The sequence below is a fragment of the Vicugna pacos genome, chromosome 21, assembly GCF_048564905.1.
Source record: "Vicugna pacos chromosome 21, VicPac4, whole genome shotgun sequence".
Taxonomy (NCBI): domain Eukaryota; kingdom Metazoa; phylum Chordata; class Mammalia; order Artiodactyla; family Camelidae; genus Vicugna; species Vicugna pacos.
In genome coordinates, this window is record NC_133007.1 from 23625322 (window position 1) to 23640902 (window position 15581).

At 41.2% G+C, this 15581-nt stretch overlaps 1 protein-coding gene across 1 annotated transcript; it reads left to right on the top strand.

The window, feature by feature from the left end:
• The first annotated feature begins 312 nt into the window (after positions 1 to 312).
• Positions 313 to 9596, top strand: LOC116277640 (CD5 antigen-like). Its single transcript, XM_072946321.1, has 5 exons — positions 313 to 477; positions 4038 to 4064; positions 4408 to 4572; positions 6889 to 7212; positions 8585 to 9596. Exons 1-5 carry the CDS (start codon positions 450 to 452, stop codon positions 8611 to 8613), a joined length of 573 nt encoding a protein of 190 aa, XP_072802422.1. The 5' UTR covers positions 313 to 449; the 3' UTR covers positions 8614 to 9596.
• Positions 9597 to 15581: the final 5985 nt, after the last annotated feature.

Genomic DNA, 15581 nt, shown 5'->3' on the forward strand with positions numbered 1-15581 from the left:
ACTCTGGATTAGGGTGCCTGCAAGGGCAACTCTGGAGTTATTCTATGATCTCTGGCTTCTATACTTTTTAGTCATTTCCATCTGGAATGAAGGCACTAAGGTTGGCCTTTTGTCCCACAAACTACACGGGGCTCAGGCTCTGTATGGATGGAGCTAGGATTACAGCAGAACCAGGTCGTAGCATCTTGGGATTTTTCTGTTTGTTTTCAGCATCTTTCTACCAGTTCTGGCCACCTGCGTTCCTCTGGGGACATGCTGATTTCAGCAAGTCCAGCTCCGTCATTCTTCCCCTGAGCCCATTGGTTCCTGGTCATTTGAAAGGCTCCGAAGCAGATAGGAACTGCTTCCCTTCCTCCTCTTGGCACACTTGCAGTCAAAGCTGAGTTCTGCTGTTCTGACATCTCCTTCCAGCCTTCGATTTCAACTCATCATCTTTAGCTACCTTGGTCATGGCTTGGCTGTTGTTCTTGATCCTTGGTGAGTATTTCTGCTCCTTTTGGTCTAAGCTTTAGAGTACTCTGCACCTTTGATCGGGGGAATCTCCCTGCCCATCTGGTGCAGATCTAAGTATTTTTAAAGGACAAGCTCCTCCCTCCTCACCTCCTTTCTCTATTTCTGGCAATTGTTCTAAAGCCCCAAAGCCACTTAACCCATACCCAATTTATAATCCACCTTGATTACCAGATAATTTTCTATTTCCCTATATTTACAGTGACAAATTCATACTAATTTTCCCATTCCTTTTTCACATAAATTTTCCTACATGCACTGTTTATAAAAAGAGAAATAAGTAGACCATGGGTTGCCACAGGTACAGCAAGAAAAAGAAGTAGAGCTGCAGGAGAAATACCTTTCATTGATCAAATTGTGCAGTTTCCTCTCAAAGGTGTTTCATATAATGTTTCCCTCATTTCCCCAGTTTCTTATTGTTTAGATTAATGCAGAGTAAATGGGGATTTTGGAATCCCAGAGATCTGGGCTTCAATCCTTGTTCTTTGATTTCTTAGCTGTCTGAATTTTTAAATTTTTATTGAGTTATAGTCAGTTTACAATGTTGTGTCAATATCCAATGTAGGACACAATTTTTCAGTTATAGATGAACACATATATATTCATTGTTGCATTCTTTTTCACTGTGAGCTACCACAAGATCTTGTATATATTTCCCTATGCTATACAGTATAATCTTGTTTATCCATTCTACATATGCCTGTCAGTATCTACAAATTTTGAACTCCCAGTCTGTCATTCCCCCTCCTCCCCCTGGCACCCACAACTTTGTATTCTATGTCTATGAGTGTGTTTCTGTTTTGTATTTATGTTCATTTTTCCTTTCCTTCCTTCCTTCCTTCCTCCCTCCCTCCTTCATTCTTTCTTTCTTTCTTTCCTTTCTTTCTTTCCCTTTCTTTCTCCTCCTCCTTCACCTCCTCCTCCTTCTTCACCTTCGCCTTCACCTTTAGATTCCACAAATGAGCAATGTCGTGTGGTATTTTTCTTTCTCTTTCTGGCTTACTTCACTTAGAATGACATTCTCCCGGGACATCCATGTTGCTGCAAATGACGTTATGTTGTCACTTTTTATGGCTAAATAGTATTCCATTGTATAAATATACCACACCTTCTTTATCCAGTCATCTGTTGATGGACATTTAGGCTGTCTCCATGTCTTGGCTATTGTAAATAGTGCTGCTATGAACATTGGGTGCAGGTGTCTTTTTCAAGTAGGGCTCCTTCTGGATATATGCCCAGGAGTGGGATTCCTGGGTCATATGGTAAGTCTATTCCTAGTCTTTTGAGGAATCTCCATACTGTTTTCCACAGTGGCTGCACCAAACTGCATTCCCACCAGCAGTGTAGGAGTGCTGCCTTTTCTCCACAGCCTCTCCAGCATTTGTCATTTGTGGACTTTTGAATGATGCCCCATTCTGACTCGTGTGAGCTGACACCTCATTGTAATTTTGATTTGCATTTCTCTGATAATTAGTGATATTGAGCATTTTTTCATGTGCCTATTGGCCATTTGTATGTCTTCCTTGGAGAATTGCTTGTTTAGGTCTTCTGCCCATTCTTGGATACGGTTGTTTGTTTTTTTCTTGTTAAGTCATGTGAGCTGCTTATATATGCTGGAGATCAAGCCTTTGTCAGTTTCATCTTTTGCAAAAATTCTCTCCCATTCCGTAGGTTGTCATTTTATTTTGTTTATGGTTTACTTTGCTGTGCAGAAGCCTGTAAGTTTTATTAGGTCTCATTTGTTTATTCTTGATTTTATTTCTATTGGTTGGTTAGACTGCCCTAGAACATTTTTGAGATGTATGTAAATTACCACATCTTTCTGAAATCTCATTCTCATCTGTGAAATACAGATAATATGTTTTTCACAGGTTTGTTAGGAGCCTTTTCACAAGATACCAGTGGCTGCTAGATCCCTTCCCTAGTCAAATGCATCCATTTTTATTATCTCGATGATCCAGTGCATTACTGAAGCCCATACTGTCCTTTCCTTTGGACACTTGTGTGTTTTATGCAGGAGACTGATCACATCATTAAACTTCTGTACATCCCCTATGTCACGTAACATGTAGTCTCACCCATCATGAGCGTATTATTGAATCTCCCAAGCTTACTTTCCATTCTACCTTCTTCATGAACCCTTTGGATCTGGGATACTGATAGTTACCTACTCTGCTACAGAGCTTTCAAGTCACTTTTGGGCTCTATCACTTTCACACCTGCATATCAGGCTCATCACATTCAGTTTCCTTCGCATGGACATATGTTTTGTACTCTTCACTGAACATGTGGGGTGTGCTGCATAAAATAAACTTGAGTTTTGGCCAATTGCAGACAAGGTCTTACTGAGTCTGGGAGTGGACATATCCTAAAGATTAAGGGCTTGCGGTTAATAAGAAATTACCTGGAAATCAAATGCAGACAACATTCCAGGATATGCCACTGAAATACTTGGATGTACCTCAAAAGCTCTAGGTTGGAAGTCCAGAGATATTAGCTCCTTCAGAAAGGTCCTATAAGATGGGGTGTTGGTGAGGGGGATGATGGGTTCTGCAGTTCAAAAAGCCTAGGTCTCAAGGACCATTGACAGTCACAGGGCTGAGGACTCTCACGACAGCATTAGGGGGAATCCTAATGGGTAGAAGAGTCCAATTACACAGAGATCCTGTAGGAAGAGACTCCGATGTTTCAAAGATGTGCTGGTGCTCAAATCTGGAAGTTTGGAACTAAATATAAAGTGCCTTCTGACCTATTGATCAGGGTTTGGCACACTACAGCCTGCAAACAAAGTATGGATTTTACACTTTTAAATGGTGGGGAAAAAATCAAGAGAAAAATAATATTTGGTGGCACATAAAGATTACATGAAATCTAAATTTCATCGTCCATAAATAAAAGGTTCATTCGAACATGGCCATGCTCACTCATTTACTTATACATGGCTGCTCTCGTACCACAATGGAGAGAATTGAGTTGTTATTAACAGGGACAATATGGCCCAGAAAGCCTGAAGCATCTGTCCCTTTACAGGAAATGTTGGTTGATCCTAGTCTAAATGCAGTGTCAGTGAACACAGACAAATCCTGCTGATTTTCCTGTGTCCTCTGTGCTTTCCCCATGACATCTTTACCTTCTGCAACCAGTGTGTCTTGTCAGTCGTCTCCAGCACATTTTCTTGTTGAGCCCAGAGGCTGTATCACCACACTTCAGTGGTAATCATCAATCAATCTAATTGACGAGAATAGAAAACCAAATCTATCCACACTTGGGTAGAGCCAACATCAGATGTAAACAGAACATGATGGGTCAGTTAGCTGTGGTCTTTGTTGTTCCTAGCCAGTGTACGTCCTTCGGGGCTGGTCATTCCAATATGATAAGGTCCCAGTAGGAATGACTTTGGAAGCTATGTATTTACCGCTCTAATTGTCACACGAAGTTTGGCAAAGGCTTTCTAAAGAGTTGTGTTTTTGAACAAAGTCTTGGAAATTGACTGCATGATCTCACTTATTTCTTTCTTTTTACCTCAGCCTTCTTCACTGGACCTGGCCTTTTAGGTAAGGTTTTTTTGGGTCTTAAAAGGGAGGTCTTTAAGCTCTGGAGAGGGGATTTTGAAAATTCCAAGCCAGGGAGGCTCTGGTTCGAAACATACCCAGTAGAATTCTTTCTGGTTTCTCAGCCCCACTTAACCTTTCTTACATGAGTATACTTCCACTTCCAAAACCTAGAAAGAGTTATCTTGCAAAGAGATCCCTCATCACTTGCCCTCTGTGGCCCATGACTCTCAGCCACTTCTAAGTAGTAGATGGCTTGGTGTTGGCTCAGAAGTTACCTTATCCCCTTGTGTGCATATCTAGGAAATAAACTTCCTTTTGCCCTCATGAGTTCTACCACTTACAGGTGCCTCTGCCAGCTTTAATAATACATTTGTACGAGAAATGCATCACCTTCTATGCAGCACATGGCTTCGCATGGCTTCTATGCAGCAGAGTGCAGACTGGGTTTCTGACGCCACTGGCCGCCTCCACGAGGAGTCTTTGGGCACTGCGCAAAGTATTCACAGAGGTGAGAATGGAACTGCACAGAGAGAATTAGCTTGTGGGAGAAGAAGGCTCTGATGGTCCAGACAAGGAGGTTAGCTGTTGATTATCAGTTTCTTTTACATTATCCTTTCAGTCTATTCTTTCTCTTGATGGTAAAGTCTTTCTCTTGATGGTAAAGTCTTTACCAGGAATGGACCACTATAAACTCTGCTATGAATATGGAGGATCCTACATCCCGCTGGGTCCCTTTGAAACTTTAAGGAGTGCTGCTTCTGGGCGTCATCCAACACTCAGATTACTTGGTCTTTTTTATTCTCTGGACTCCAGGGCTGCCCCTCACCGCAAGTGCAGGGAGACTGCCACTCTCTGGAGCCTCCCGACATCCCAGGATGTTGCTCCTCCACCCCTGGGTCCCTCTCTCAAGCCCTCAGCTAATAAAGTAGCCTGCCTAGGACACAGCCTAGGGCATGGCTGCCCTGACAAGCCCCTGTGTTCTCTCTGACTTTCAAATGTTTTCTCAACCTTTCTTTCCTCTCAAGCTGGATTTTTCAAATACTTATTCTTTTTTGTCTTTTTCTTTTTCTTCCTCTTCTTTTTCTTCTTTTAATGTATTTCTTCTTTCCTTGGAGGTGTTCCAGTCCTCCACTCCATGGAACATGAAAATTTATTTAAAACCAGAAATTTATAACTCAAAATCAAACAACCTGTGCATGAACCTGATGGCTACTATTTGCCTGAGTACACCGTAATGTCTATCCAAACTCTAATTAATTTTACTTATAATGCCCCAAAAGTTATTCCTAGATGGCTCTACTTGAATTATATTTGTACTCAGATATATATGCCTTAAGCTTTGATGTGCATAAACTGAAATTTTTTCTTAGTTTTTTAATACTTTCAATTTCTAGCTCTAACCTCCATTCCTCATACTGCTTCCCCCAAGATATTATGGAAGACAAGGAGAGAAATAAAAGCAAATGAACAAACCAAATATAAATTTCCTAATACAGTTTAAAATAAGCCAGGTCAGACTTTTCTCACTCAACTGCTTCCTCTGGGGTTGATACCAAGTTCTAAGAGGATTTGCGCAGGGTTGAGACAAGGTAGACAGGAGAAAAACTGATCCTCTGAAGTCAGATTCCGTTCATACACATGTCTGTCTTATCCCATGTGGCCCATGTTGCCATATGTTTCACTGATTATATTCCTATAAACCACAGGCCACCAGTCCAAATGTGGCCCCTCCGGGTATAAAAGACCTCTGTCAGTCAACTGCCCTCCTCCAAGGAGGCATGGCAAATGTAGTTCTTTATCCCTGTGTCACTCTGGGGCTGAGGAAACTTGGTGGGATTATCTCAAGCTATGAAATGTAATCTCCATGAGGGCAGCAATGCTGACTACCCTATTCATCACTATTCTCTGAATCCATAAAACAACTCCGCTATTGTAGTACTCAAAAATTTCTTTCCTGATGGGCTCTTCCTTGGTGTCCTCACACATCCATCTCTACTCAGTGTCTAAGTCTTGATAGAAAGGAAAGAATTTCTGTTAGTCTTTTTCACCACCACAGCTGTAGTCAAGAAGCAGAAACAAGTCCTGGATTCCTCAGAATGTATCTGGAGGCTCTGTGAAGACTCTCGCTTACTCCCAACACTTAGAATGCTTGAGACTCCGTTTTGGGGCTCTGAAACTCTGAGGCCCTGACTCTTCCCTTGCCCAGTGCTCTCTGTACTTCTTCTGATGTGGGTTCTTGGACATGGGAAAATGTCATAGGAAGTAACAAAGATGGGTAGGGCTGGATTATTGACACTGAGAGAGAGAGTCAGCTTACCTCAATCTAGCTGCTGTGGAGAGGAGGCAGAGTCATGAAGAAGAGAACATAACAGATATCATCTCTATACTCAGGTTCTGACCTGGGGCTTCCAGTATTTGACAGAATGACCATATGATCTTCAATTTCATGAGGATCACTTTCTTCATCAGTGCAATTGTGGGGCAGACTTGATGATCTCTGTAGGTCCTTCTTATCCTGACCACCAGAGATTCTAAAAACTCTGCTGATTGTTCAACCATCTTTCTCTTAATCTTGAAACTCAAAAGCCAGCAGTTATATCTCGGTGTCTTGAAGTGGTAACATACTATATGGAAGGTAAGAGAAGCAGAACTCAGAGATGGGGTCCTGAAGCTCCTCTTCTTCCTCTTCCCTTTTGACCTCTTCTCTCTCATTCCTCAGTTTTCCATACCCTGCAAGTGTTTTGGAAGAGTTCCAAGAAGACTGTATACTGAGTACTCTCCAGGTTCCTCCCAGATCTCCAGCCAATATCTCATATCTTTGCAGAATCTTCATCCCACGTGCGACTGGTGGGAGGTCCACATCGCTGTGAAGGGCGAGTGGAAGTGCAACGGAATGGCGAATGGGGCACCGTATGTGATGACGGCTGGGACATGAACGACGTGGCTGTGGTGTGTCGGGAACTGGGCTGTGGAGCAGCCGTGTGGACACCCAGTGGTGTTATATATAAGCCATTGGCAGATGAAGACCAAAAAGTCCTTCTCCAAGACGTCAACTGCACTGGGATGGAAGCAAACCTGATTCAATGTCAGCAAGAGGAAGACGTTTATAATTGCCCCCACAATGAGGATGCAGGAGCGAAGTGTGAACGTGAGTATGGCAGTGCTCGAGAACTATCTGTCACCTACCTGTACCCCACATGCCCACTCTTGTCTTTATTCTCACCATGAAGTTTCACACAATGGCTGTTTGACTCCTCGTCCTTCACATCTCATACTTTTTAAATTGTGGGCCCTGGAGACAAACATTATCTTCACCGAGATGTCTTATTTCTCCTTGGTTTCTCTTAGTTTCAATCTATATGGGAACCTGTTTCTCTTCTTCACATACACACATAAACATGCAGAGATCCAACAGACACTAAATATTTGTTGAATAGTGTATCTGTATTTCGAGGGATGTAATTGAGACATTCTAGTAATGAATAGAATAATTATAATAATAATGAAAAACAATACCATATATTTTATGAATGTGAGAACAAGAGGGGTTTTGAAAATTATTAGATTAACATCCTTATATTAAACATGAAGAAAGTGAAAATCAGAGAAAATAAGTGTCTTTCCAAAATCAAAAATATTGCTTTTGAATGATGGAGCAGAACTAAAATGACCAGGCTTGACTCTTAACTTGGAATTAGTTCTCTTAGATGACTGCAACCTTCAAACTCGAGGTTTAAACTGCAGAACATGGTCCCACCTCATTCTATGGATTGTCACTCCCCAGAATTTAAGTTCATCTGTGGGAATGGAGCTAGGGTAGGGGGCAATTTGGGAATGCCCATGAGAGTGTCTTTCCAGAGAGGCCTGAGTACCAGCCCTGAACTACAGATCTCTTCAGGGGAGTGAATGAAGAAACCCTGTCCCAGCATGAGCCAGGAAATGCAAGCGTGGCCCCTAGGTGGCTAACTCAAGAGAGTCACACTCTGAAGTCCAGCTTTATAATCAGGCTGGGAAGCTGGTGTGCACGGCTGCTTGATTAAACACTCAGCTATGGAACCAGGGAAGAGCTGACCGTTGACCAGAGATGTCAAGAGCAGTTAGTGCCCAGAAGAGGACAGATTTAGTGACAGAAGACTAGGCTTTGAATCCTGCTGCTGCTATTTCGAGGCCATGTAATCTTAGTCACTTCACTGCTCAGGAACTCAGTATTTTCATCTGTACAAAGGGAGACACTTATCCCATTTCTCTTGAAGAGCTCTGTGATCGTGTGACGGTAAGAAGCGTTAATATGTCAACGCTGCCTGTGACTCACGTGGGAGCTGGTTGAGTGAGTCCCTGGGATACTGCATCAGATTCCGACTTGGTTCACGTCAGTGTGAGACGTGTGTGTGATGAAGCTCTAGGAGGGGCTCTCTTTCCTATTCTGGAAACCCATTTTTCTTGGCCTCTTTGAGACTGAAAGAAATAATCCCCTCTTGGCATGTCCGCATCCTAACTGTGCATTTTTCTTCTCTTTATAGAACATAATCCTGACCTTCTTGGTGCTTGACCTGCAGGTCCAGAGTGACCTTTACTTTTTCATGGGCCCTGACTGGCCCAGCATGAGCATTGGGCCTGCAGGCCTTAGCTGCCGCTCCCTCAGCCCCTCAGCAGGAGTCTGAACACTCTGCCACACCTGGCTCTCAGAGCCAAGCAGCCCCATCGCTGCCTGGAGATATGAGTTGTTGAAGTCCTTCTTGCTGGAGAAGATGCACTCCCAGTCACCCTCTCCTCACTGCTGACCCTTTGACATTGGTTCTCTCCTCCCCTGCTTCTTCTCAGCCAGCCTGGGATCTCCAAGCCTGTTCCTTTGACCATGACAGTCCATTTCTAAGACAAGATCTATGTCTGTAAAGAACATGAAAGGAACAGGACAACAAAAGGAATATTGGAAAGGAAATGTGGGTACACAGTTATCTATGGAACTGGGAGGAAAGCTTAGAGTCTTTTTGAACTCTTTTTCTCAAGCTTCAGGTGTTCACAACAATAACACCTCACTATTCTCTTATTCGTTTATGACAGTAGACCATTTTTCAAGAGCAAAGCAGAGCAGAGCACGATTTGTGATCCTAGAGATTTTCATGACACTTAAGAAAACATTTGACATCCCCTTAATGCCCATAGTAAAATATGTTTGTTGCCCATCTAGATACAACTTGCTAATGTGCTGTGCATTTAACAAGAAGAATCTCACAAATGAATTATCTTAGGAAAAATGTATTCGCATAGAGCTACCACTGGGAGAAGGGAAAGGAAGGGATGCAAAAAGAGTTTGGGGAGGTCCAGAGTTGTGCCTCATGCAAATCAGATGACATCATTTTAATTTTATGAACTCAGACTTTGAAGTCTGCAAGTCTGAGGCAAGACAGAGCAGCACTGAGCTGAGAATCATGATTTGATTCTAAAAATGGACAACTTTAAACTCAGACCAAGTTGAGTGGCTGCAACAAGCCTACATTTATGCTTTCTAATAAAGTACATCTTGAAGTCTCAGCAGTTGCCTCTCTGTGTGATAAACTCTTCCTACCTAAGGGGAAGCAAGAGTGTCAGCTTTCCGGGGATGGACTTTGAGGCAGGATTAGGTAGAAAGGAACCTTACAGCAAATGCAGTCATATGTGGGTACGTGAAACTTGGCCCACACATCATTTTATTTCTGGTATAAATTAACTGTGTTTTATTTTAAATACTTATTTTTGATAGTCTTCTGGACACCTTTTCCCCCTAAAAACAATGCAAGATGCTCATTGAGAGCTCCTTGAAGACATTTTTTGGTGTGTGTATCTTAAGACTTGATTTTTTCTAACAGAGCCACTTTAAGTTCACAACAAAATGAAGTAGAAGCTGCAGAGATTTTCCATATACCTTCTGCCCTCACACAGGCATAACTTCCCCTATTCTTAACATTCCCAGCAGAGTAGTACATTTGTTACCACGAACCTACAGTGAAATATCATTATTGCCGAAATCCCATAGTTTACCATTTTACACACGTTACAAATTTATAAGAACGTATTTACCATTACAGTATCATACAGAATAGTTTCAACATCTAAAAATCCTCTATGCTCTGCTTATTCATCCCTCATTCCCTTCTAATCCCCGGCAACCATTGATCCCTTTTACTGTCTCCAGAGTTTTACCTTTTCCAGAATGTCATAATTGGAATTATACAGTATGTAGCCTCCTCAGATTGGTTTCTTTCACTTAGTAATAAGCATTTGTGTTTCCTCCATGTCTTTTCATGGGTTGATAGCTCATTTCTTTCAATCACTGAATAATATCGCATTGCCTGGATGTACCACATTAAAAAAATCATTTATCTATTGAAGAGTATCTTGGTGCTTCCAAGTTTTGACGCTCATGAATAAAGCTTCTGGCAACATCTGTGTGCAGATTTGTGTGTGGAAATAAGTTTTCAACTCCTTTGGGTAAATACTAAGGAGCATTTTTCAACAATACAATCATGCCATCCTGGCCACGGTTGATGCCAAGAGTGGACATTTGTTTCAAGCTGGATGAATCAGCCCTTCCCAGGAGACAGGAACTGTGACTGTAAGTAAATTAGTTTCTTCAAGTAACTGGCCTGTGACAAGTTAACCCAGGAGCTGTGGGTAGTCATTTTCCACATACCACCTAGATAAGAGAATGAGAGGAAACCCTTCCACAGAGATACATGACATGAACTAAACAGATGCACAGAGAGGACCAGAGATGACTGATCTGGGTTCTGTGGCAATTTGTTGTGTGTTTATAACATATGTATATATATAATTTATAACATATATAATATATAACATTTATGATATATATTAAACTTTTTTTTTCAAATTGTCTCGTTGGTTTTTGTACTTCTAACCCAAATAACCCTAACCAACTTTCCTGTTTTAAATTAATAAAGTGATAATTCACCTGTCTGGTGTAAGTTTAGTTAGGTAAGCTCATTTATCAATAATGAATCAATTCTCACTGTATTTATAAAATCAGATTTACGGAGCTGAAAATGAGGGACAAGGACCTATAACAAATGTACCACTACAACATATTACCCTTGAGTGGTTCTGGTTGGATGGATGACCAATAAACTTATTTCTGCAGGTGACATTTATAGCGCATGCCATCCTTATTAATACACAGATGAGCTAAGGTGATGCCATCAAGATGGTGACATAGGTCATTCCATACTTCAGTCCTCATAAGAAGACCAGCTAGCAACTATCCACAGACAGGACATCACTGTGGAAATTCTCAAAACCAGAGAGTAAGGCTGAAAAGCACCCTGGGCCCCCGGGACCGAGAGGGACCACAGTAAGGTTAGAAGGAGCACTTGCACTTTGCATCGCCCCTCCCCTGGGCTGCTACAGTGCCACCCCGAGAGCACCTCCTTGGGCCTGTGGTTTCTCCAGTAGGAAAGAGAGCCCAAGGTGGACACCTAGCTCCCCCAGCATCGTGGGATACTCCCAGGAGGTCCACCCAGGTCTTGCCTCATGAGCATCACTTCAGTCTTTACTTCAGTATTTCTTCATCAGAATACCCAGTAATCTATTCTGAGGGAAAGCTGATCTAGACCTTGAGCAGTCAATAAAATTGGCTACAATTTGATTTGAATTCATGAAGATGCTCTGAAAGTTGTAAGAATGTCTTCATCTCATGATTTCTTCCAGAAGCAGGACGCTAGACCCAAAATTCTCCAGAGAGATTCCTGGGAAACCAGATCCTGCCATTTTTATCCTTCCCCTGACTCACACTTGCCCCTCCTAGGGTTTCTTTTCTTCTCCTCTGAGGTGAACGCATCGTCTTATGGGATTTGACACATAATAATGGGACAGGTGTGCCTAATGGCCCAAGTCCACGTGTTCTGTACAGACTGGCAGTGGGCAGGAGTAGAATGCATCTTCCTGTTGAGGGTCACAGTCTAGGGTGGCTCTGTCCATAGATATGTAACATGAACCACATTAATAATTTAAAATTTTCTAGAAGCCACATTAGAAAAAAGTTTAAAAAAGAAACAAGTAGAATTAATTTTAACAATATATTTTATTTGACTTAATACAGCCCAAATATTTCCAGTTTTAATCAATATAAAATTTCACAAGGTATTTTACAATCTGTTCTTTTTTCTTACTAAGTTTTAAAAATCCAGTGTATAAATTACACTTACAATGTAAGTATAAGATAAAGCCATTGGGGGTCATATCAGCCTTAGTTCTTATTACAGGTAAAACTCTGAAAATTACTGAACATCTTTGAGTTGTAGATTCCTCATCTGTAAAGTGAGTAAATTTTCTAGCTCATAATATTCAAAACTCAACAGATTTGAAATGTACAAATATCTTCTCTTTATGTCCTGACCTTTATCTTACTTCTCCATCACCATCACGGTTATGGTGGCTTTATGATCCCACTTTGAAGAAAAAGAGAAAAAAAACTTGTCTCTCTCTTCCTACACACCCACAAGTTTTCTCTCAAACTTTTCCTTAAGTCCACTTCTCTCAATTCCTGTTCCTGCTTCAGATCTCTGTCATGTGCAGGCTATTCCCTCACTAATTCATCTTCTATATGTTTAGTTGTGTCTTTCCCCTACCATCACCCCCACCACCTAGAGCAGAAGTCACAAACCTGTGGTGCTCTACAGAAATGCTTTGCTTTTAAGCAAAATTTTAAATTTATCTCGAACATTTAAAAATTAGTAGATTTTACATATAGTTCCAAAACTCTGGTCTCAACCAGATGATCTAGCAACAGGTTTTAACCTCATGACAATGACCAACTGAACAGAGTAGCAACTGCTCCCTTAGATGAGGGATGCTTTCTCCAGCCCATCGTTGCCCAACCTGGCCCAATGCCCCGTGTGGATATTACACCCCCAAATTCTTAGTGTAGCATCTAAAGCCTTTCACGACTTACCCTCTATCTGTGTTTCTTTAGTCTCATTAATGAGTAATATTAATTTGAAGATGAAATCAAAGTGATAATGCATTATAGTAACCAGCAACAAATCTATTGTGAGACTGTATTAGCTTTTCCTGTGATAAATAATCTGTATGGATACCTCATGGCTTACGATGTAAACTTTTATTTCTTGCCCAGGGTAACTGAGTTGGGCTCAGCTGGCCTCAGCGGGGCTTGGCTGCAGGCCATGGGCTGGGTTCAAGTTTCCCCTGTCTCCTCATTCTCAGAAGGGGTTTGAGGAGCAGTCAAATCAAACCATGCCACTGCAATTAAGTGTCTGATTGGAGGCACAAATATCTTGTACATTTACATCCCTTTGGCCAAAGCATGTCCTATAGCCAAGTGAAAAGCCAGTGAATCAGGCACATCCACTTCTCCCAAAGGACACTTGAGCAAGTCACCTGACACTGAGAAAGCATATATAATTCTCTTACAGGGAGGAGGGCAATAGTTGGAAGCAGTAATCCAATCTAATACAGTGTCTTGAAACAAATTTTTTCTCTTCTATGGGCCGCATTTTCTTCATCTATAGTATTTGGGAATGAAAATTTCTTTTCTACCTTTTTCTTTTCTTTTTTTTTTTTTTTACTGCACATCTGGGCATGTGGCCCAGCCAAACTGACACATAAAATGAACCATCAGAGCTTCCCCTATGGAAGGCAAGTCCCAGTTTGCTGGATATGACCAGTGAGCCTTGTAGATCTCTTCTCTGTATTGTGCTGTGGTACTCACCTCCCCAAACTCTTAAATGTGAGTTCAAGTCACCTCTGTGCCCTCATCACTGCTCCATGGAGCAAAAGGTGCTGAATTCCCAAAAGAATCCAGATCCACCGTCTTGTGAAAATTCTTATCCTGATGGTGGAAACCCCGTGATAAAATTCTTTCCACATTCTTCTCCTGTCTGGTGGCTCACCATTTCACTCACCACCTCTCAAATCAGCTCTTACTCCCATGTACCGCATTACAATCTTTGTGAGTGGGTTCATGATTTTTCGTTCATTACAGTCCTGCATAACTTATATGCATGTTCCATTTCTTAGTGTATCTCTATGTATTAATGTTATAAAAATAAAAGCACAAAGTCTTTTAAACCCATGCAGAAGGAGGGGAGAGATGTTTTAATCTGAGGGAATTGTGAAGGCACACATGTGCATAGGAGAAAGGTGTGAAACAGCACAGGGTATGTAAAAAAAAAAGTCTTATGCTCTGAGTTTAGAGGGCTCCACATTTCTAATTGAATTTTTTAAATTTTATTTTATTGAGTCATAGTCAGTTTACAATGTTATGTCAATTTCTAGTGTAGAACACAATTTTTCAGTTATATATGAACATACATATATTCATTTTTGCATACTTTTTCACTGTGAGCTACCACAAGATCTTGTATGTATTTCTCTGTGCCATACAGTATAATCTTGCTTATCTTTTCTATATACATCTGTCACTACCTACAAGTTTTGAATTCCTAGTCTGTCCCTTCCCACCCTCCTCCCCCTGGCAACCACAAGTTTGTTTTCTATGCCTATGAGTCTGTTTCTGCTTTATATTTTTGATCATTTGTCTTTTTCTTTTCTTTCTTTTTTTTTTTAAGATTACACATATGAGCAATCTCATATGGTATTTTTCTTTCTCTTTCTGGCTTACTTCACTTAGAATGACATTCTCTAGGGATATCCATATCACTGCAAATGGCATTATGTTGTTGGTTTTATGGCTGAATAGTATTCCATTGTATAAATATACCACACCTTCTTTATCCAGTCATCTGTTGATGGACATTTAGGCTGTCTCCATGTCTTGGCTATTGTAAATAGTGCTGCTATGAACATTGGGTGCAGGTGTCTTTTTCAAGTAGGGCTCCTTCTGGATATATGCCCAGGAGTGGGATTCCTGGGTCATATGGTAAGTCTATTCCTAGTCTTTTGAGGAATCTCCATACTGTTTTCCACAGTGGCTGCACCAAACTGCATTCCCACCAGCAGTGTAGGAGTGTTGCCTTTTCTCCACAGCCTCTCTAACATTTGTCATTTGTGGACTTTTGAATGATGGCCATTCTGACTGTTGTGAGCTGACACCTCATTGTAGTTTTGATTTGCATTTATCTGATAATTAGTGATATTGAGCATTTTTTCATGTGCCTATTGGCCATTTGTATGTCTTCCTTGGAGAATTGCATGTTTAGGTCTTCTGCCCATTTTGGATTGAGTTTTTTGGTTTTTTCTTGTTAAGTCATGTGAGCTTCTTATATATTCTGGAGATCAAGCCTTTGTCAGTTTCATCTTTTGCAAAACTTTTCTCCCATTCCGTAGGTTGTCATTTTGTTTTGTTTATGGTTTCCTTTGCTGTCCAAAAGCTTGTAAGTTTAATTGGGTCCCATTTGTTTATTCTCATTGTATTTTATGCCTTGGTCCTGAAACTTTAAACTAGGCAAACTCATCCCCATAGAGGCTTTCCCAAGTCAATAAACAAAGCTGTGGCATACTTGTCTTGTTTTCTTGCAATTTCCTAGGGGCCTTTAGTCTGCTCCC

What these genes read in the sequence shown, in the direction of transcription:
- LOC116277640 (XM_072946321.1), top strand. Translation starts at nt 450, where the DNA reads ATGGCTTGGCTGTTGTTCTTGATCCTTG. An exon ending in CACTGGACCTGGCCTTTTAG is followed by an intron (nt 4,065 to 4,407) that starts GTAAGGTTTTTT and finishes TACCACTTACAG; the next exon opens with GTGCCTCTGCCAGCTTTAAT. An exon ending in TGCGCAAAGTATTCACAGAG is followed by an intron (nt 4,573 to 6,888) that starts GTGAGAATGGAA and finishes ATATCTTTGCAG; the next exon opens with AATCTTCATCCCACGTGCGA.